This window comes from Rhamphochromis sp. 'chilingali' (genome assembly GCF_963969265.1).
Source record: "Rhamphochromis sp. 'chilingali' genome assembly, chromosome: 4".
In the NCBI taxonomy this organism is placed as follows: domain Eukaryota; kingdom Metazoa; phylum Chordata; class Actinopteri; order Cichliformes; family Cichlidae; genus Rhamphochromis; species Rhamphochromis sp. 'chilingali'.
This window is the reverse complement of record NC_137948.1, coordinates 43,328,937-43,352,746: the sequence shown is the minus strand read 5'-3', so window position 1 is coordinate 43,352,746 and position 23,810 is coordinate 43,328,937. Positions and strand designations below refer to the sequence as shown.

Here is a 23,810-nt window from a genome sequence, read left to right as displayed (position 1 = left end):
CAATTCAGCAGCAACCTTTTCCCTCTCTGTGCTGTACATGCTGGGAATGATAGTTTTTGAAAAATATTTTCGTGATCGGAGTTCGTATTGTCAATTATTTTCATGAAGTGTCTGAACCCGTTGCGTTCCACTGTAGCAATAGGAGCCATGTCTTTTGCTATGTAGTAGCCTATAGCATTTGTGATTTCTTGCCATCTTTTTGAAGTTCGCTCATATAGTTGAGTACTAGCAAATGCTTCGGTTATTGACCGCTGCCTGGTGGAGGAAGACGTTTTTGCTGGTCCTACTCTCTTCTCGCTTTGAGCTTTTTTTATGTCTTCGAATTGAATCACATGGTTGTGCTGCAGGTGGTGGAAGAGGTTGGTTGTGTTACCTTGACTTGACGCAACAGTCTTTTTGCAGAGTTTACATTTAACAATTTTTTGATCAATATCATCCTTGTTGAATCCAAAATGTTCCCAAACGATTGATGATGCATTTTTTTTGTTAACAAGCGTCTCCTCTTCCTCCTCCACCAGCTCTACCTCCGTCGCTGCTGCTTCAACATTTAAATCGTCCTCCATTTGTTCACCCGTGTCTCGTCTTGTTACAGGTAGTAGAGTCATGTGACTCCACCCCGTCAAGTCTGTAACGTAGCACAGCGTCTTAAAGGGACATGAACATCGCCAACCTGCACATGCCTTTTCTTTTTTTTAAATACCGAATTTACCGACATGGGCAAAATGACGTCGATGAGAGTCATAAATTTCGGTAACGATAACTTTTTGATATATCGCCCAGCCCTAGTCTGTAGGTTCAGTCTGCAGGTTCAGTCTGCAGGTTCAGTCTCTAGGTTCAGTCTGCAGGTTCAGTCTCTAGGTTCAGTCTGCAGGTTCAGTCTGCAGGTTCAGTCTCTAGGTTCAGTCTCTAGGTTCAGTCTCTAGGTTCAGTCTGTAGGTTCAGTCTCTAGGTTCAGTCTGCAGGTTCAGTCTGCAGGTTCAGTCTGCAGGTTCAGTCTCTAGGTTCAGTCTGCAGGTTCAGTCTGCAGGTTCAGTCTCTAGGTTCAGTCTGCAGGTTCAGTCTCTAGGTTCAGTCTGCAGGTTCAGTCTGCAGGTTCAGTCTGCAGGTTCAGTCTCTAGGTTCAGTCTCTAGGTTCAGTCTGTAGGTTCAGTCTGCAGGTTCAGTCTGCAGGTTCAGTCTCTAGGTTCAGTCTGCAGGTTCAGTCTGCAGGTTCAGTCTGCAGGTTCAGTCTCTAGGTTCAGTCTGCAGGTTCAGTCTCTAGGTTCAGTCTGCAGGTTCAGTCTGCAGGTTCAGTCTCTAGGTTCAGTCTCTAGGTTCAGTCTGCAGGTTCAGTCTGTAGGTTCAGTCTGTAGGTTCAGCCTCTGTTAACGTGGAACCGTTTGCCTGATGGCATCAGTTAAGAACATTTATGGATACGGTGTGAGGGGTCCTTTATTATGTTTAGTGGCCTATTCCTGCAGAATCTCTGGAAGAGGTCTTGGACAGAGGAAAGGAAACTCTCGGCTGCTCCAACTAGTCTCTGCAGTCATGTTTTGTCTCACATACTGCAGCTAGAATACCACGCTGAGACACATTATGACAACCACACCACTTAAAAAAATTCTGAGGATGCTGGTGAGGAGAGGGACTTGTTTCAAACTCCTTTCTTTGCTTTTTGGATCACTGAGATTTTCTGATGCTAGTTCAGACCTTGCAAGATCTCCACACCTAGGAACCTGACATCTTCCTCTCCCTCTACTGATTGGCCGCTGATGGTGAAGGGGGGAGCATGCTTGATCCACACCTTGTGAAAGTCGATGATCACCTTTTATGTTTCGGCTACATTTAGCACCCGATGGTTCTCCCTACACCAGCCCTCAAGGTGTTCAACTTTTTTTCAATGCAATGATTCATCATTTCCACGAATCAGTCCCACCACTGTGGTATCATATTCGAACTTAATGATTAGGTTACCCTCATATCTAGATACACAGTTGTATGTTAGCAGCATAAACAACAGTGGGCTGAGAACACAGCCTTGAGAAGATCCAGTGCTCAGTGTAATAGGCTTGGAGTTGTTTTTCCCAACATGGAGAGACTGAGGTCTCTCAGTCAGAAAGACCAGGATCCAGAGACATACGGTGGTGTTCAGGCCAAGTAAGGAGAGTTTCTCTATTAGTCTCTGTGAAATCATGAGCTAAACCCAATGTACAGGAGTCTGGCGAAGGTATCTTTCAGGTCCAGATGGGTGATGACCGAGTGTAATGTGGTGGACATTTTTTCCCAGTTTAGGTTTCTTTAGTTATTTGTCATCCCTCATTGCCTGTTTTGCCACTACGCCACTTTGTTAATAAACATCACTAGCATTGGTTCTGTGACTGTTTTTGCTGGGGGGTCCGAGGAGCCCGTCCGGCCATCATCCTCGCCTGCAGCGCCACCCTCGCCTGCAGCATCAGCATCATTCACCCTCGCCTGCAGCAGCAGCATCCTCCGCTTCGCCTGCAGCAGCCTCCGCTTCAGCTTCTGCCTCGCCTGGTGCTGCGGGGCCACGCCGCCTTCAGGTCCCCAACTGCCGCCTCACCATCGTCGGTCATCTGCCAGGCCGCATGTTGGGCATCATCGCCACTGTGGACGACCTCCTGAACGCTGCCGCTGCCTTCCGCGCGGCCGGCCTCCAGACTTGTGTCGCCGTCACCACTGCCTTCCGCATGGCCAGCCTCCGGAGATGAACTGTTCTGGACTGCTGTGCCGCCGTCCTCCGGGTCGGCCTCCCGAACTGTTTTGGATCTGCTCTCTGTGCTTCGGGGGGTTTCCTTTGGTTGTTTTTGGACTCCTGTGTGTTCTCCTGCCTGTTGCTGGTTCGTCTGTGTTCCACGGTGTCTTTTTCCTTATCTGCGTCTCTCTGCCTCTCACACTGTTTGGTATCATCTCAGGTTTGTTATTTAGTTTTCCCAGTTTAGGTTTCTTTAGTTATTTGCCATCCCTCATTGCCTGTTTTGCCACTACGCCACTTTGTAAATAAACATCACTAGCATTATCATCTACTGCCTGCATTTTGGGTCCTTTCTCCCTCCAACACCACATGGCTCGCCTTGGCAGACGTGACAGTTTCGTTACTGGCCTGCTATGCCTCAGAAGTGGTTTGTAAGCAGACACCAGCATAATGAAAAGTTGATCAGAGCAGCCGAGGTGTGTGTGTGTGTGGGGGGGGGGGGGGGTAGTCTTGCATGCATCTGGGTGGTTTGTATACACAAAGTGCAACATGCTCCCTCCTCTGGTTTTAAAATCCACACATTGCTTGAACTTAGGGAGCACAGCCTTTAAACTGGTGTGGTTAAAATCTCCTGCAATCACTATGAAGCTATCCAGGTGTTTAGTTTAGCTCACTGATGGCGTTGTGTAGCCCTCCAATTGTCTCAGTAGGAGTAGCCTTAGCATTAGCGTCGGAAGCTACGTAAACAACTACAATAACCGTGGTAAATACTCTTGACAGATAAAATGGCCAACATTTTACAATAAGAAACTCTGCCATGTGAGAACAGTGTTAGGTAGCTAATGTGGTACACCAGGTTATATTTCTATGATGCAGAGACCCCATCTTGGCTCTTACCACTGTTAGCGCCTCTGACTGTTTTGAACAGATGCGGCTACTAACTAAAGATGGCTAGCTAGGATACAGTCTTTCATCCAAATATTGTCACTTCTGGCTCAGAAAAGCAAACATGGCAGTAACCAAAACATTAATGTTAAAGCTTTAAAATTGCGATTCAATAACCAGTGGATGACATCCAGTGATTAAATGAGTTTTTCACACAGGCTGTACACTTCCAAACTCTGTACTCTCCCAAATCTAACATCAAGCCCTCATTTAGTTTATGACCCATCATTCATCTACATCTACAGCTAATTGTAGTTAAACATAAAATGCAATCACAGGGTTAACAATATTTGTTTGGGATACTTGACATATTTAGGATGTTAACGACATCTTTGAGAGTTTTGTAATATCTATTAAGTCAATAAGAAGTGTCCAAAGTGTTCATGCAGACAAATATTCTGGCCACATCATAGCCAGGTTATTCTTGAGGGAAGTTAGTTTGAATTGCTTATCCATCTTAGTGTCACAGGTGTTTCTATAACAGCTGACATACAGGTAGACAAATGAGTGGGCACAGTCTGGACAGACTGCCAGTCCTTTAAACTTTAGTAACGTGAACGGAAAAGGAGAAAAAGGCAGCTGAGGGGCCAGTTAGTTTATGGCCAGGTATTTTTGAAAAAGATACTGAAGTGGAATATGTAGCTGCAACAAGTGGTGCTCCCACCTGCAACGTGCGGTTCGTCAGTATTACCTGAAAGATAATCACCTGAAAAACAAAGCTAATTAAAGCTGCTACCACAGGCTACATTTCTTGAGTCCTCAGACAGAAACTGTTGAGAATGAAGATGAAAAAGTTGTCAGAGAGCTCATCTTGTTCTTGACACTAGCAAGATAAACAGGTTATTAGCCCTCTACAACAGTCAACCAAAGGACAATGGGTCATATACAGATGACTTTCTAGAGGTTCATTAAAAGAAAAAATCCGTCTTTGGAAAATTTCAGAGTAAATATGAAATTTCTATTTAGCACATAGGCACATGTAGGCCTACAGTAATTATCAAGGTCACAATGTTCAATTAATGACAGGACCTCAGCTAATGATCATCTGTAATTCTAATTAGACTGTTCTCTAATAGGGCTGTGTGATTAACAATTAGAACCAATTATAAGAAGGGCTCTTCAATTAATACGTGCCTGTGGGCAATATGTGAAGAGAGAGACAGAGAGAGGAAAAGAAGGCAAAAGTGAGAAACCAGCAGATGAATCATGGACTGATTTTGTGTAAAGTAGTGTTTTAGTGTGTAATCAAAGGCATGAGAGATGCTCAATCACTCGACCAAACAATGGCCCAAAACAATAAGGAAGGATTTGTAATTACATTCATTACATTACACTAAGTTCATGCCAGGAGTTTGTTACCCAGAAATGATGACTGTATTATATTTTGGTACATTAACTCATCAATTTAAAAAAGTACAAACATCTACATCAACATAACAAACCACCACATAAATCGAGGAGATGAATTAGTGCGGTTGCTGATTTTGTTCAGATCTTAGAGAGGAGACAAACTGAGACGATGACCTCTTAGATCCAATGTTCCAAAGACACAGGGAAGAACAACTTCCACAGGTACTCTTAAACCCAATCACATCCATGCACACCTTATCATCCTCTCTCTCTCTCTCTGTGACTGTGTGTGTGTGTGTGTGTGTGTGTGTGCGTGCGAGTGTGTGTGTGTGTGTAGACACTGACATGATACTAAGGAATGAAACATGAAGGAAATTGTATCCATGTATGATTTAAATGCATATGTAATGCAGTTACTGATAAATGATGTTAAAGTAAAACATAGAAAAGAAGAACATGTTTGAAATCGTGCTGCGATCACAGAGAGAGAGAACGACAGGCTGTGGCTGAACATTGATTAACTGTCAGCAGCAGTGACTGGATGCCACGATGCATGATGTCACCTCAGGAGTGCATCGTCAGACCTGGATGTCCTCCTAACAAGATCAGCACTAGAGTTCAGCATTAATTAGTGTAAGGGATGAATGTAATAAGTGTAACTAAGTGGTTGTGTTATTATTATTATTAGTATTATTTGATTTGGCTTTTGCTTTGCCCCTGGTAATTTTCTGATAAGATATCCTACATTTAAGAGCTTGTGGTCGTTCCCTCATCTGAAACGGTGAAGGTAAAAACCTGCGTGTTATTATAAGATCACTCAAAGGGTTCTTACAGGTCACTCTAGCCTTAAAAATAAATAGATTGTTGGGGCTGAATTTCCCAGGACACCAAACTCAGCTAGTTACCAAGTGCATAGAGTTAGAGTAGAGCTGTGACTGAGAGGAGTGCCGGAGCAGAGGGCCATCCTGGCAAGCATGCATTCAGAGGGAGCACATCAACATCTGTATGGCTGAGCAGCGGTTAGCTGGGCGAGTCACCACCCCACCTCCTTTACAAACAGACAGCCAATCGCAGACCGTCCTTTATTGGGGTGCCTGGTCGAAATTCCACACTAGACAGCACCAGGCCCTGACATGATTCATGCCTACTGTCTAAAGAAGATAACTGGACTCCATGTGCACCTGGCAACACAAATGAACCAGCTGCTAATGGATGGCACATACCCAGAAAGGCCAGACAGACCTGATCCCGAAGGATTCCCAGTAGGGAGTGCAGTGAGTTCTGTTGTTAGATGGAGTTCGTTGTGTTACAGCCCATCTGTGGGCCACTCTTGCTTGTGTTATTTTTTGGTCCATGAAGCAGTGAGTAGAGTGAAGTTCTAGCATACAAAGAGCTGAAGTGTCCACTGCAGTCACTGTCTGTGCTTTACATGCTTTATTTATTTATTTTTACTTTGAAGTTTTGTATGTGATTCTCCCGTTCCTGGTGAACTCTGCTGTAACTACACTGTTCCAAAAAATAGTAATGTCACAGTATCTTACTGTATATTTTACAGTTTGGTCTTTCTAGAATATCATTACATTTACATAAGTAGACTGTGACTTTACATGTCAAAGGTAAAATAACATCACTGTAAATATAGTAAAACACAATTTACTTGTTTTTTAAATATATTTTTTGTACATGTGCATATTTAGATTGTAAAGATACATTCAGAAATGTATCATAATCTCACAAATATTTGTCTGTTATGTGAGAGAATGATCTGTTAAATTCAAATGTAATACTATGGAAAAATATATAAAATGATCGAAAATTAATGAGAATAATCAATAATTAAAGGAGCATTTGAATTGTAAGTTTGCTGAAAAGTTCATGTCATCCAGGTCTGATTCAATAATTCAGAGGTAACAAGTGAAAATATAATTAATAGGAATAAAAACATAAAACATTGCACGGCCACGCTGTGCTAATTATATATTTTAAAAAATAAATGTAGAGGACCTTTTTCAGGGTCGCGGGGGGATAGGCTCCAGCGCCCCCCGCGACCCTGAAAAAGGATAAGCGGAAGCGAATGGATGGATGGATGTAGAGGTAGGAATTGCAATTAATATAAATCTCAAAGTATTCCCAACATTCCTGAACAGAAATAGGCCTCTGCACCTGGGGTGAGGGTGTGGCCATGAAAACAATGTGACATGTCATTGGATGTTGGGACACATAATAACATGACGCTAAGCATCGGCCAATGAATGTGAACTAACAACCACAAGGTCGCGGGTATGGCTGCGCTGTAGGAAAATCCTAATGTGAAAGTATTTTACTGCATTTTACAGTTTTGTTCTGTTCTTCTAGAACATCATTAAAGTTACGTAAATAGACTGATTTCACATTTCAAATGTAAATTAACGTTAAATCACTGTAATGTAATAAAACATAATTGTCATGATTGTTAAATGTCTGTACATATGCATATTTAGATACAGATTCACAAATGTATCATGATCTCACAAATATCTGTCCGTTATTTGAAAGATTGAACTGTTGAATTCAAATGTAATGCTATGGAAAACTATATAACATGATCCCTATAAGCTTGTGTTACATCACATAAGTATTATAATCATTGCTGTTTAGGCCGTTTGTGGCTCAAGAGTTGGCACTTCGCCTTGTGATCAAAAGGGTGCCGGTTCGAGCCCCGGCTCGGACGCTCTCAGCATTGTGTCCGTGGTTAATAACACCTACTGGTGATGGCCAGAGGGGCCAATGGTGTGATATGGCAGCCTCGCCTCTGTCGGTCTGTCCCAGGGCATGCAATCCATTATTATTTACGTTAACTGTATATTTCTGTACATTTACGTATTATGATTCATATTGCCACATTCAGTGACCTTGTTTACAGGTAATTTCATTGTTTGATCACGTTAAAATGTTCCTAATTTAATGTCTAAAAGCACTTGGAAAAGGCAGAATCCCATGTAAAATTAGCGCAACAAACTGTATTGTCATTGCTGGAAATAACCGTATTTTTATGAGGAAGTTATTTTCTGATATTTTACGGTAGTATTTTGGCGCCCCAGCTGCTGGAATATTACCGTTTTTTTAAGATGTTTTTTTAACAGTGTATAACTGCTATTCAACTCAACATTCGGCAAGTGGAATACGTCATCTTCTTCTCCTGCAGTCAGGATCGTGTGAACAACACGAGAGGCTAACTTCATGCCAGTTGTAGGAGTTGCCATCAAGGGTGGGATTTATCAAAAATATGCTCCGTTCCCCCTGCTGTTCTTCTTAGGCCAGATCACTAACAGGACTGGCTGCAGATGGGGTGATGGAGCAGCTGTAGCTCAGGAGGTAGAGCAGGTCATCTACCAATCATAAGGTTTGATGGTTTGATCCTGGCTGCTCCAGTCAGCATGCCAAATATCCTTGGGCACAATACCAAAGTTGCTCTCCGGTGCTTTCGACTTGAGTATGAACATGTGTGAAAGCTAGACAGAAGAAATGAAAACTGCCTCTATGAGCGGGTAAATGAGACATGTTGCACTGTGAGTGCTCCTGGAGAGTCCTTTGAAGGTAGCTCGCCTCATGTGTTACGTTCAGCTTTGCATCCTGTGTTGTGTTAATTAGTCCCACACCGTGAAAAAAAAAAATACTAAAAACAGTAATATTCCAGCAGCTGGGGCACCAAAATAATGCCAGAAAATAACAGAAAATAACTTTCCCATGAAAACACAGTTATTTTCAGCAATGACAATACAGTTTGTTGCCCTAATTTTACATGGGATTCTGCCTTTTTCAAGTGCTGTTAATCATTAAATTAGGAACATTTTAATGTGATTAAACAATGAAATTACCTATAAACAAGGTCAGTGAATGCGGCAATATGAATAATAATACTTAAAGGTACAGAAATATGCAGTTAACAGTTGGTTTAAATAATAATGGATTGAATTCATAAAGCACTTTATGAGACCCTCAAAGCGCTTTATAATTCGCCTCTGGCCATCACCTGTAGGTGGAAGGTGAAGTGTCTTGCCCAAGGACACAACGACCGAGAGTGTCCGAGCCGGGGCTCGAACCGGCAACCTTTTGATTACAAAGTGAACTGCCAACTCTTGAGCCACAATCGCTCTAAATATCAATAATAATAATAATTATTTAATGTAAAAAAAGTTTATATGAATCATTTTATATATTTTTCCATAGCATTACATTTGAATTTAACAGTTCAATCTTTCAAATAACGGACAGATATTTGTGAAATTAAGTCACATTTGTGAATTATTTTAACAATCTAAATATGCTCATGTACAGACAGATACATTTAAAAAACAAGGAAATTATGTTTTATTACATTTACAGTGATTTTACGTTAATTTACATTTGAAATGTAAAATCAGTCTGTTTATGTGAATTTAATGATGTTCTAGAAGAACAGTACAAAACTGTAAAATACACAGTGAAATACTTTTATATTACAGGTTTTTACAGTGCAGTTGTGTTCCTTCCTTGCGTATGTAAGCCCTTTGTATCGTTCCCTCCAGTGTTGCGTTCTCCCTCCACACTGTGTGTCCCCCAGCCTGCCTGTTTAGTTTATTTCGTATTAGTAGTTAGTGCCGGTTTTCCAGGTGTTCAACAATAAAGCCATTTCTTTGAGTTTACCTGTTGCCTGCTGGAGGCTGTATTTTGGTCCTCCGTTCCTGCCAGACACACACAGCCCATGACACTGTATGCCATAAGTGAACAACACATTGATTCACAGATTTACACAACTGTGATGGTTTGCTTAGGGGGGGTATTAAAGGGCTTAATGAGTAGACTTTTAGCTCTGGGGTGCCAGCCAGGTTTCTCTCCTGGGATATGACATTGACTAAATTAAATTAATTACATTAAATAATTACAATACAAACCACATAATGCAGGATGTTTGCCTGGACCACAGCAGTCAGTTCGACCTGCTTCCTTTCTGATGTTTCCCATCCTTTGAGTCCTGTGAGCAGAACTCTAACTGGCTGGCTCCAGGCAGGGTGTGGGTGGCTGTAGCTCAGGAGGTAGAGCAGGTCAACCGGGCCTCAAACCGGGCCTCAAACGGCCTCTGAGCTTTTCACAGACTGTCTCTTGTATTTCTCCTGGTCTCCGACAGCCTTCCAACATTATCCAGCTCTCCTTTCTCTCTCATATCCTCTATCAACACACAAGCCTTATTCCAGGCTCAAGAGCTTTCTCCTGAACTCTGTCCACTCTCAGCCTTATCGCGAGCTCTCTTCTCTCTCCTGACCTTTGCCAGCCTTTATTGCAGGTGTCTGCCTATATTCTGTGCCTTTGGTAATGCTGCATTAGTGTGGTTTATACTCTATAGAGACGCTGTCCCTTTCCTGTCATGGTAAGATTGCTCTTATTCTTTTTTCCCCATCACCGCTGAGATTCTGTTCTGCTATAGTGGGTCATCAGAGTCTAATTGCCAAATAGCTTTACTTTCATTGCTCTAGTCCAATCATTGTCCTGCTTACCTTCTCCAAGCTAATCAGCCTCCTTCTGCTACGAGTGGCATTGAGTTTTTACCCAGGCAGTAACGGGAACACTAAACAGTCAAAGCACATGTGGACGTCACTGCTTCAGGTTCATTCTTTGTCCATACACGTGGATGAATGCTTGGTCTTCACATGCACACACATGCACATGCCTATAAACATACAGCCAGATACAGGCACAAAGCTAAAACACTTGGAGCATCTCTTTCTCATCAGTGCATCACTTTCTTTTTCACTATTTTTAAGAAGTGCAAATTGGACAAAGGAAGAGGAAACGATGGAGGGAGCAGACACATTTGTTTTGTGAGTACAGGGTCAAAGCTAACGTTGCACCCATAAATTTTGTATGTATGCATGTGGAAGGCAAGGCAACAATGGCTCTTTATATGGCTGCTAAAAAAAATGTTACTCCCTACTGAAGAAAACAGAGACTTTCTAAATAAAATCAGCGAGAGGGAGAAGTACAGACTGGTCCAGGATTCAAGGGTCAAAATAACCAATCAAAGTTGTGTCGCTGCTGAGAGGAAACAAAGTGACTTTGGGATGTTCTTAAACACTTTGAAATGCCAAATGTGTTTCAAAGTGTCTGAAAACTAAACGGACTTTAACAAAGAAGCTGATGTGCTGCACAGACTCTCAGTCTGCCTAAAGAAAGCAGAACATGAGCGAACGGTTGACAGTTAAGTGATTTCAGGAAGCTTTACATTCAGAAGACTAGCATGTGTTCATGGCGAGCATGCTTCAGCCTTACTGTGGTGTACTAGCGAGAGCTGAGATAAGTGACACTAACAGACTGAATGAAGTGATTAGGAAGGCTGCTCTGTGATTGGCTGCAAACTGGACACTTTTGAAGCTGCGGTGAAGAGGAGGTCACTGAACAAAGTGTTGTGTATTACAGACGACCTGGACTAACCTCTGCAGCACTGACAGACAGGCAGTGAAGCACTTTCTGTAGCAGAACGATTGTGCTCCACTCTCACAACGACACCACATACATGGGATAAACTATTTCTTATCCTAGCTTAATTAAGTCTTTAGACAAATAATAATAATAATTATGTTGTTGTTCTTTTTTTTATTTTGTTTGTTTCTAAAATGAATTCTGCAGAGTGTTGTTGCTTTCATCCATCCGTTTTCTTCACCGTCTTCAGTTCGAGGTTATGAGTAGGGCCTGTCCCAGCTGCTGTAAGGTGAGAGGCAGGGTAACCCCAGGATGGGGCGCCGGTCTATTGTAGCTACGTATAGATTGCTATTTTTCCTCCCACAGTGTTTTTCTGTTATTCTAGCTACCTTTTGATTTTCGGGGGACTCGTTCAGGATGTAGAGATAAAACATTCTGTTTAAGGACGTCGCAGCACACTGGGAAAGCCTGATGAGGCGTCACACAGTTGGGTTACACTGTGATAATGCTGAGAGGCTACAGGTCAAGTGTGGAACAAAGACAGGTGAAGTAAGACGGCTGAAAAAGACAGTTTACCTTGTTTCCAGAGGTACATTGCTACCAAGCACCCAGCTGTCTTGCAGCGGGACGCTCTCGGGGGGCGTGGTCTGCAGCTCTGCTGGTGATTGGCCGGCCACAGGGGCCGGGCTTCCAGTAGGAGGGGTTAGATGCCTTGTGGAGTTCAGGGATTGGCCAGTGTGATGTGTGGCGCTCAGGGCTTGGCTAAGAGCTGTTACTGAGGGTTGTTGGCGATGAGGCGGTGGTACCGGAGGAAGGCTGGAGTTGTGATGATTGGACGGTTGCTCTGTCAACAACAGAAGAGAGAACAACTCATCTTTACACACGTGTAAATCAGTGGCACTAACATTGTTGTCTTTTTAGCTGACTGGAAGTTTCCTTTCCCCGAGGACTGCTGTCGTTATAATCCCTGTAAATCAAACGGATACATTTAGATCATATTTCACGTCACAGTCTCACCAAACAGTCTCTCATCCGAAGAAATCCGTCCTTAACGAGAGAAAATAATGTTAGCCACAGCCCGTTTTTAAGCAAACAAAGCAAGAACTGGCAAAAAAGCCAGCGCTTCTTAACCTAAGACAGTCGGTCCGTCTGAAGAAGGTCAGAATTCAAAATGTGATGTTATTATTATACAATGTCTGGATGATTGATATAAAGGCAAATTTCTCAGATGATGCGGTTAAGGTTGATGAAGAGTTATAATGTCGATTTTTTTAATATCACTGGATGTGAGTGCAGCGTCAGTGAGAAGTGTAACTGAACACTCGGCTAGAATGAATACAGCTCAGTGACTGGCCTTCACAAAGCTCTGCTCCGATTCTGTAAAAATATTTGCTCAAAGCTGACCCGGGTTCAACTTTTCCTCACTGTTTTTGTCCCTTTGCTTTTCAACTCCCCTTTCCGTCCTCAGGGTACCGAGAAGGAAATGAATGGCAGTCTTGGAATTTGATTTGCATAAAGAGCATCAGATCTCCATTTCCCAGCCCTGCTGTTATTCTTTCTCTGCTGCACTCAGCGAGGAAAACAGAAAGCAAAGAGAGAAGCGAGGGATACGTGCAGGAGCAGCTCTTCCTCTCGCTGCTTCGTGTTCTGTTTGCCATCATAATAACTGTTCCAGTTATGCAGACTTTACAGGCTGAATGCTGAAAACCACATATGAAAAGTCTGAGTTTCATTATGACTATGTAGGCCTCAAGACTATTATTTGTAATTAATGCACCTCCTACAAACCCATACATTTAAAGACAATGTGCAAATATTACTGTGTGTGTGATGGGCAGGGCTAGTTTCCAGTTCTGCACACAAAAACTGTCTCGGCTTTTGTGTGACACGATCAATAGACTGTTTAATGTGTTTAATGGCAGATTCTGGGATTTGCTTTTGCCAATCATTTCTTTGTACAACTCCAAATTCATGTCTAATACATCATATTCATAATAACAATAATCACTTTTGTGTAACATGTAACACAAAGACGAAAAACCAGCATCATTACTCAAAACGCATTAAACTCAATATTAATCAGTGCGTCTAAAAGACTCCACATAAATCACCAAGCAGGCCTGTGTTTCACCACCAAGTCAGCAACATCCAATCAGAATACTGCACATCTCAGTCAGTACTCCCACTTTTTAGTTAAATATTGTCACAGCTGAAAATAACATTTTGGAGCGTGAGGCCAGTTTAGACCCTGTGATGAGACGCTCGTGCACTTTCACTGTAGCACCCCTAAAGAACTCATTAGTGGGCAATAACAAAATAAAGTAGCATCAGCAATACCAACGTGTTTTAGTATTATTCTCTGACATTGTCGTCTAATTATATAATAGCCCAGCGTTTCTGTTGGAGAGGGTACAGGTTAACAAAAACAGGTTTAAGCGCCCAGTGCACACGTACAAGTAAAGAAGATCAAAATGCTATTCCACAACACAAGGTTTTGCTCATTGTGTGCAAAGTGTTAGCTAATGTAATGAAATGTAACCAACGGCCAGCAGCAGTCTATGTTGTCTATAGTTGCTAGTGCTGTCAGCGTTAATCTGGTTAAAATGAGGTTAATGCCATAACCGCATTAACGCAGCAAATCTCCGTTAGCGAGTTAACGCGGATCACCCCGTGCGAGGGCTGCAACACGTTAGTGCGGTTAGCTCATTAGCGCGTCAGTGCCGTGCAGTTGTAAACCCTGTTTATGTTTACCTTTGGTTTTATTTAACTTTCACCTTTTTGTTTTACATTTCTGTTCCCATCATTTAACACTGTCCTTGTTGTTTTGTGTTGTAATGTGACCTTGCACGTTTTGAAAGGTGCCAAGTAATAAAATGTATTATTATTAGTATGTTGTGAAAGGTAATCCATACCCTGCTCTTATGATAACTTCAGTTTTTTTATGTTGTTTGTTTAGTTGAATATCACATGTCTGTGTGTGACTTCAGTGCAGGAGGACAGAGAGCTGATAGTGAGTCAGGTGGGAAAACATCAACTGTTGACTCAGGTATGACAATTAAAGTGTGCACCAGGTTGAACTGGGGTTTGCAAAAGGGAAAACGGTATGTTTGCAAGTAGCATATTCCAATGATCTGCTAAACACTGTGTGCAAGACACTGTGACTGGAACACAGTTCACACAGTCCAGACAGACTAACCAAGGATACGATATCTGCACTTCCTACTCCCACTCCACGAGCTGATTGCGCATGTGCAGAAACCTTTCATCCTTTATGATAAGATGATTTCAGACCAGTGTGCATGTCAAGCTGACCCTGGCTCTGCTTTCACTGCTTTGATCAGTTATGGCCTGTACTGTGTGTAGCATTACCCAGTAAACAGGCTTCAGTAATTTAACATCATAACAGGCGAGTTTCCTCCCAACTTTCATGAACTTTCATGTGAGATGTAGAGAAGATGAGTTTGTGAAAAAGTTGTTCACTGCTCTAGTCTATTAGGAAGTAAGTGAAGTTTATTTATATCGTGTCTTTTACAGATACAACATTCATAAAGTGCTGAACAACAATTCAGACATGATATCAACAAAGAACCAAACAAAAAAACAAACACATACATAACAAAAGAATAACAAGGCCTGATTAAAACAGAAAAGTTGTTAATTTTTTGTTTTTTAAAGAGTCCACAGAGTTACGCGGCGCTGGAGCGGTAAACTGTCCCAGAGCTAGAGACTACAGACTGAAACGCTCGGTCCCCTCGAGTCTGGACTCTTGTCTGAACAGCTAATAGGTTTTGAGTTTGTGAGTGGATACAGCGAGCGGCAGTGTGTTTAACAAGAAGTTGAGACAAATAGTCTGCAGCGCGTCCATTTAATGCTCTGTATGCAAGTGTGAAATCTTAAAACGAGTTCTAAAATCAATGGAGAGCCAAAGTAAAAACAAGAGTAACACAGCGGTAATGTGAGCTGTGTCTGGGTGCAGCAGTTTGTGCTGCTTGGAGGAATAACAGAGGTGATTTCTTTAAGCCAGTAAAAAGGGCAATACAATAATCTAAACAAAATGATACAAACACAAGAACAATTTTGTCCATTTCAGAGGAGGAGACTACGGATCGCAATTTGGTAATGTTCCTGAAATGAAATGTGAGATCGAGTTTATATGTGAAAGTTCAATAAGGACTCAAACATTACGCTGCGATTGCGAACACTAGTCAGCAAGAAGAAGCAATCAGTTGACTTGTGTGCATATCAGGAGGAGCAATAACCGTGGCTTCAGTCTCAGAGTTTAAAACAATTGTTGGAGAGCTGGTCACTAATCCCACATACAGAGTCAGCCAGGGCAGACAGCCTGTGCAGCTGGCGAGGCCTAAAAGACAAGTAGAACTGAATGTCATACATAAAAATACTAAGAAATGCACCTAACACCTAAAAACAGAATAACAATCGACCCAGGATGGACCCTGAGGAACCCCACAGCAGTGTCTGCTCACCCTAACAAGGATGTCCTCCTAGATGAACTGGAGGGAAACCAGTTAAGTGATCCCAGCCATAACCTTATTCTGGTCAACAGTATCAAAGGCACTGAGGTCAAGCAACATGAGCACAGAGCATCAATTTCCTGCATCAGATGCCATTAAAAGATCATTATAGAGCTTTAAAGGAGCAGTTTCAGTGGAGTGCTGCTTTTAAAAAGCAAAGGACAGAAATTTGTAGTGTGCGTAATAAAGTTGTCCAAATTGATTTTCGGCAACTTTTTCTGATAATTTGCTAATGAATGGTAACTTTGAATTAGGCTGGTAATTGCAAGCAAAGCTGCTATAATGGAATTACCTCAGCGGAGCACAACGTTGCCTCAGCGAGCAGTTAGTGATGGAGAACAGTAAAGGACCAATGCTTGTGAGACATCCAAACAGGAAGGAAGGAGGTCAGATCTCTAAATGGGTGATGAAGGTTTCATCTTAACGATTACAATAAGTCATTCAGTGTATCTGGAATGACTTACGATCAACCTGATCCATAATAGGAAGACGATATTACGCAGGGACTAAACTGGACCGAGTGCAAAGTCCTCACATTGTAATAAAACAAGGAAGACTGGAAATTCTTAGTCACAGTACCAGTATTGGAATAATTGTGATTTTGACCTGAAAAGAAACTGTCACGAACACACGGCAGACCCGTCCACACATTCATGCTTTTCAGCATCTTTATTCTTACTCTCTGGTTGCTGTTTACAGCCGGGGTGGTCAACTCCAGTCCTCGAGAGCTACCGTTTGATTCAGCTGTGTTGGAGCGCATCTAAAAGCTGCAGGACAGTAGCTCTCGAGGCCTGGAGTTGGACACCCCTGGTTTACACTGTCATGACTGCAGCTTTGCAGTTCGCAGCCACTCATATACACCAACAACAACATTATTCAGGACCCAGCACAGACATTAAGCTGGCGAGGCATGGCTGCAGATGCCATGTAGGTGCATCCGCCTCCCCTGCAGCAGCATCGCAGACCACACCCCGCCACAGGAACCAACACATTTCAACTTTTGGATATCGACAGGAATTACCCATCTTACGTATCATCTCAATACTGACTTCAGGACAAGGATATGTAACAGTACTTTCCATAAGAGCAACAGTCCAACATTACTTCACTTCTTTAGTACAAACTATTACAGAGAATCCACTACACTTATAGAAAATGTTTAAGTTGGGACTAGTTCTTTCAGATATTTCCTCAAATTGCACTGAAAGCACAAGAGACACTGCAAATCCATCCAAAATAAACTGGAAACAAGTTATTATAGTCGTCTCCACCCTAACCACCATCTCTCTGGCTGCTGGGAGGCATCTGTAACTCTATAAGTGAATGCAAATATTCATGAAATATCAATGACAAAGGTAAGAAACAACTCCTAATAGCTTTAACTGTTACTAAGAAAGTAATCCTCAAGAACTGGAAATAAAGAAATAGAATCAATTAAGGAATGGATGGAAAAATGAAAGTGATGAACATTTTCTCAGATTATGTTTTGTGCTACAGTACTACAGTGCTACAGTGCTACAGTACTACAGTGCTACAGTACTAGAGTACTACAGTACTACAGTACTAGAGTACTACAGTACTACAGTGCTACAGTACTACAGTGCTACAGTACTAGAGTACTACAGTACTACAGTGCTACAGTGCTACATTACTACAGTGCTACATTACTACAGTACTACAGTACTACAGTGCTACAGTGCTACAGTACTACAGTGCTACAGTACTACAGTGCTACAGTGCTACAGTACTACAGTGCTACAGTACTACAGTGCTACAGTGCTACAGTACTACAGTGCTACAGTGCTACAGTACTAGAGTACTACAGTACTACAGTGCTACAGTACTACAGTGCTACAGTACTACAGTACTACAGTCTACAGTACTACAGTGCTACAGTACTACAGTGCTACAGAACTACAGTACTACAGTACTAGAGTACTACAGTACTACAGTGCTACAGTACTAGAGTACTACAGTACTACAGTGCTACAGTGCTACAGTACTAGAGTACTACAGTACTACAGTGCTACAGTACTACAGTACTACAGTGCTACAGTGCTACAGTACTAGAGTACTACAGTACTACAGTACTACAGTACTACAGTGCTACAGTACTACAGTACTACAGTGCTACAGTACTACAGTGCTACAGTGCTACAGTGCTACAGTACTACAGTGCTACAGTGCTACAGTACTACAGTACTACAGTACTACAGTGCTACAGTGCTACAGTACTAGAGTACTACAGTGCTACAGTACTACAGTGCTACAGTGCTACAGTACTACAGTGCTACAGTGCTACAGTGCTACAGTACTACAGTGCTACAGTGCTACAGTACTACAGTGCTACAGTACTACAGTGCTACAGTGCTACAGTACTACAGTGCTACAGTACTACAGTGCTACAGTGCTACAGTACTACAGTGCTACAGTGCTACAGTGCTACAGTACTACAGTGCTACAGTGCTACAGTACTACAGTGCTACAGTACTACAGTGCTACAGTGCTACAGTACTACAGTGCTACAGTGCTACAGTGCTACAGTGCTACAGTGCTACAGTACTACAGTGCTACAGTGCTACAGTGCTACAGTACTACAGTGCTACAGTACTACATTATGTTTACTATTAACACTCTCTACATTCTTATCACTGCCATTGTTTTAACTGTAACCGTTACCACATACAAACACTACTATTCTATTCAAACCCATTTACATCTAACAAGGTACAGCGACTTGTCCACTTTGTCTTCCAACTAGTTCTGTTTCATAATGCTTTGGTTCATTATACATGAAAATCAGACAGGATCACCTGTGCTTAGCCAGAGGGGCAGTGGAGTGTCATAAAACAATTTTCCATGGGCAGGGTTGTGGATCAGCTGTGGATAAGTTATTTTAGCAATGAGCTGGCCCAACAAGCTTTCAAGCACTCTTTTATAAACTAGCTGCCTTCTCAGAGTGTGGGAGTACTCTTAAAAGTTCATGAATTCAGCGTAGACAGACTGAGGACATCAGTAGAGAGACCAAAGAGATCAGTGGAGTGGAAAGCAATAGATGCGTGGAAGGGTTCATTTTCTCAACACATCATAGACTAGAAGAGCACTACATAAGAACATATCAATTCTACCATATAACTGAGTGTTCAGTTCATTTCACTGCTTTTAAACATAGCGCCAAATCACAACAACAGTCACCTCAAAGCATGTTATACTGTAAAGATGCTACAACAATACAGAAAAAAGCTCAACAATCAGATGACCCCCTATGAGGTTCACTTTGGCCACAGTGGGAAGAAAAACTCTCTTTAAAAGGAAGAAACCTGCTGCAGAACCAGGCTCAGGCAGGGGCGGCCATCTGTCACGACGTTATCGGTGAGGGGACAAAGACGAACGGTACGCTGTGGAATCGAATCTAACAGTAGAGATAGTATCTGTCTCCTGAATCCAAACTGGGAGCTGGTTCCACAGACGAGAAAACTGAAGGCTCTGCCTCCCATTCTACTTATATGAATTCTGTCAGACACTGTATTTCTATAAGAGCAATTATAAGTGTAAAATTCACCCATTATGCTAATGGGCCAATTTATCAGTCCTCCTAAATGCCAACTGAGAAAAGATTAGAGCCAGGCAAGAACATCCAGCAGTTTGCAGCATAACCTACTTAAACTAATATAACGATGCATGTGCTTCACTTCTCTGCATAGTGTACAGATGCCCTTATATGTTACCATATTTTCACGACCATAAGGCGCACTTAAAAGTCTTAGATTTTCTTCAAAAAGTACGGCGCGCCCTATAGCGCAGTGCGCCCTGTGTGTTGTAAGGAGGACGTAGTAGAGAACACCATGAGAACGCTAAAGGGTGAAGTGTGGGCGCAACCCTGAAAATGGCAACGAGACACGCTTATGAAGCACAGTTTAAACTGAAGGCCATCAGCTACGCGGAGGAACATGGAAATCGAGCAGCAGCGAGAGAATTTAAGATTAACGAATCGATGGTTCGCAAATGGAGGAAGCTGGAAAACAAGCTCCGGCAGGTCAAGAAAACGCAGCTGAGTTTCCGCGGACATAAGGTGAGGTGGCCCGAGTTGGAGGAAAGACTCGAGCGGTGGATCATCGAGCAAAGAACGAGCGGGAGAAGCGTTTCGACGGTCACCATTCGGCTTAAAGCAGTTTCACTTTCACTTTTTATGAAACGGTGCCATTTTTCCATCCGGACCAGGACTACGGTAGCGCAGCAACTTCCAGCGGATTATAATGAAAAGCTGGCCATCTTCCGCTCCTACTGCAGCAAACACATCGGCGACAAAAACATCCAGCCCAGCCACATCACAAACATGGACGAGGTCCCGCTCACTTTTGACATCCCGGTGAGTCACACTGTGGAGAAGAAGGGGACCAGCACGGTAGCGATACGCACAACGGGGCACGAAAAGTCTTCTTTTACTGTTGTGCTTGGCTGCCATGCTAATGGACAGAAACTGCTGCCTATGGTGATTTTTAAGCGAAAGACTTTGCCTAAAGAGAAGTTTCCAGCAGGAATCATCATTAAGGCAAATGAAAAGGGCTGGATGGATGAGGAAATGATGAAAGAGTGGCTGAGGGAGGTGTATGTAAGGAGACCAGGTGGTTTTTTCCACGCATCACCATCGCTGTTGATCTGTGACTCTATGCGTGCCCATCTCACAGCCGATGTGAAAAAAAAACTAGTGAAACAAATGAACTATGAGCTTGCTGTCATTCCGGGAGGCCTGACAAAGGAACTCCAACCGCTGGACATCGGTGTGAACCGCCCGTTCAAAGTAAGGCTGCGAGCGGCCTGGGAGCGATGGATGACCGATGGGGACCACAGTTTCACCAAGAGTGGAAGGCAGCGCCGGGCGAGTTACGCCACAATTTGCGAATGGATTGTAGATGCTTGGGCTAACATGTCTGCTGGCACTGTTGTTCGAGCTTTCGCAAAAGCCGGCATCATTTCCGAGGAGCCGCACGGCACGGAAAGTGACTCTGACAGTGAAGAAAGTGAACCTGGCATGTTTGATGGAGATTTAGCGCAGCTGTTCAATTCAGACACAGAGGATGAGGACTTCGATGGGTTTGATTGATGATAAAAATGTGAGTACCAAACTTTGTTTTGCTCCTGCTTTATTTTTAAATACGCACACTTGTATGCTTGTGTGTTGTTGATGATGACGATTACTGGTAATAAAAATGTGAGTAAGGTACCGAACTCAGGTTTGCTCCCGCTTTATTTTTAAATACGCATACGGTACTTGTATGCGCCCTATGATCCAGTGCGCCTTATGTGTGTGTGTTAAATACAGTAATGGCACACATAACTGAGACTGCGCCTTTTAGTACAGTGCGTCTTATGGTCGTGAAAATACGGTAATCATTTCTGGGACACAGTTATATGTGACCACTTGTTATACAAGTCTGATTGCCAGCCTATCCAAATACTCCCACAAACATACTGCATAGCAACAATGTATCTATAGCGTGTTGATGTGGACTGTGATATTTAAAAATGAAATATTTATACTGAATCATTAACACACGTCTGCTTTCATACGGCAACGGCTACACACTCTCATGTCACATTCATGCATGTTGTCTAAACTAACTGTTACTTGTTTTGCTTTCATTGACACATATTGCAATACCATTAGCAGAATCATTACAAATCGTTCCTGTAGTTAACCTCATAAACATAACTAAGCACTAACGCCCATCTCCTCTGGTGAAAAAGACTTCTCTCTGTTGTGGATATGTGGATGAGTAAATGCACACTGTGAGTCAAAAGACTGTAAAACCTGCTGACAGCTTAACAAACATTTAAGAAAAAATTATTTTTCTAACAATCAAGCTTTATGGAGAAAAGAGGATTACCAGAAATACTTTATATATCCCAGTGGAATAAAGATTAGCCCAAAATTATATAATTATCTATCTGCGTCCATGGGTGTTCAACCTTTGATGGCAGGCAAAAATGTGTATTTTGCTCTATATTGTAGCTGCATGAATATATCTAAACACAGGATATGTTACTTCAAATACACCAAATTAATCCTTGTTGCAAAAGGAAAAAAGCCCACAACAGACTGGAGTCAGTCGGTTCTGCTAATGTGAGTGTTGTTACTACATCAGCAGCACCCCCCCCCCCACCACCACCACCTCCTCATGCCCGGAAGGAGGAAGAAATTGTAATAATAATATATGAGGAAGAGCAATGATGAAGGTCTCTCAGTCAGGCTGCTGCTTTAGAAAATTAATTTCAATTTCAACAGCAACACAATTTGACAAAACAGTCATCAGGGTAAAACATCATTTTTCAGAGCCTTACTTTCTGATTCATTTGGAGGAAATCATAACCACTCATTCATCTACGCATCTTCTTCTCTATTTATCTGGTTATGGTAGGTACTTCCAGGAGGTCAGCTGACCTGAGAGAGTGACAGGGTGTGTGGGGACGAAGACGCGGTGAGGCGGGGCAAGAGTGTGAAAGCATTTCAAAACAAATACAATCATTTTAAAAAGAGCTCTAAAAGACCCGGGTGGTCCAGGATGAAGGTTGTAGTAGGCTGGTAGGTCAGTAATAACAGGTTTAAATAAACATCAATTCACATCAGTTGTCTTTGTGCAAAGCTACTTCACAACCACAGCTGCTTAAAGCCTCTTTATATTCTAGGGACAGAAGCACGATATTAGAAAGAATACCCCATCCATTAGACGACCACGTATGAGCGCTTGGTGACAGAACCGGGCTCAGGAAGGTGCGTCCATGCGTCGTGAGCGGTCGGGTGTAAGGAGAACGAGAAAAGACACAAGGCACACGAGAGAGAGGGACAGCGTTTAACACTGAATAATGGTTAAATGCAACAGTGTTGTATAAACACAGAGTGAAACAGGTGAGTGAAGAACTGCAGTGAAGAGCAGCCTCAGCTGACTGCAGCATAATGGATGGTTCATGGCCACCTGATCAACTATAAGCTTTTATCTAACAGAAACGTTTTCAACTCAGTCTTAGAGGTAGACGAAGGCTCCCAAATCCAAACTGGGAAGCTCTGCCTCTCTTTCAACTTATAAAGCTAGCTGCAACTTAAAGCAAAGAGGTCTATTAGGACGATATAGTACTGTGATGTCTGTGAGGAATGACGGGGCCAGACTATTCCAGATGTTGTAAGTGAGGAGAGGATCAAATTCAGTCCTGGAGTTCACTAGAAGCCAGTGAAGACAAGCGAACATGGGAGAAATATGATCTCTCTTTCTAGTTCTGCCTGAACTCCTGCTCCAGCATTCTGGAACAACTGAGGCCTTTAAATCAAACAAGCTAAGCTTGGTGGTGCATTCTGTCATTGTTTATATAAAGTTGAACACGAAGATAAAAAGGAGGTTACAGAAAGAACAGGAGGTGACACGGGAAGTCAATTAAAAGTTTCAGAAGCCACAACAATAGTTGGCTGAGGTGGACTGAGAACAACACAGACAGGAAGACAGATAGAAAGAGAGAATGCAGAGAGGGCACCAGAGTTAAGACTTGTGTTTCTTCAAGCATGAAAACTCATTCCACCTCTGGACTCCCAGCAAGGAGAGGGAACTGACGTAGGCCTCTTTTCCTAACCATGGTTAGCTTTTGTGGGGCATGTAGACGGAGAGTGTCCCTCTTTGCTCACTGAAGGCAGCTTCGGCCTCAGCAGTTCAACCTGAGCGCCCACAAAACCAAACAAAAGCCCACAGAAACATTTGCTTTGTCAGAAAGACCAGCTTAGGAAATTCTAAATGAGAGGTTACAGTCACAGAAGCCAGAGGAACAGAGGCTTTAATTTGGACATATTGTCACGAACAAGAATGGGGGAA

The 23,810-nt window shown here is 42.5% G+C and overlaps 1 protein-coding gene across 4 annotated transcripts in view; it reads right to left on the bottom strand.

The window, feature by feature from the left end:
* Positions 1–23,810, bottom strand: part of tenm3 (teneurin transmembrane protein 3) — a 183,226-nt gene that overhangs the window by 114,226 nt on the left and 45,190 nt on the right. For all 4 annotated transcript variants that reach the window (XM_080881555.1, XM_080881557.1, XM_080881556.1 and 1 more), the window contains one exon: positions 11,999–12,266. In XM_080881555.1, coding sequence (XP_080737681.1) covers positions 11,999–12,266 — 268 coding nt within the window. The remainder of the gene's footprint in view (positions 1–11,998; positions 12,267–23,810) is intronic.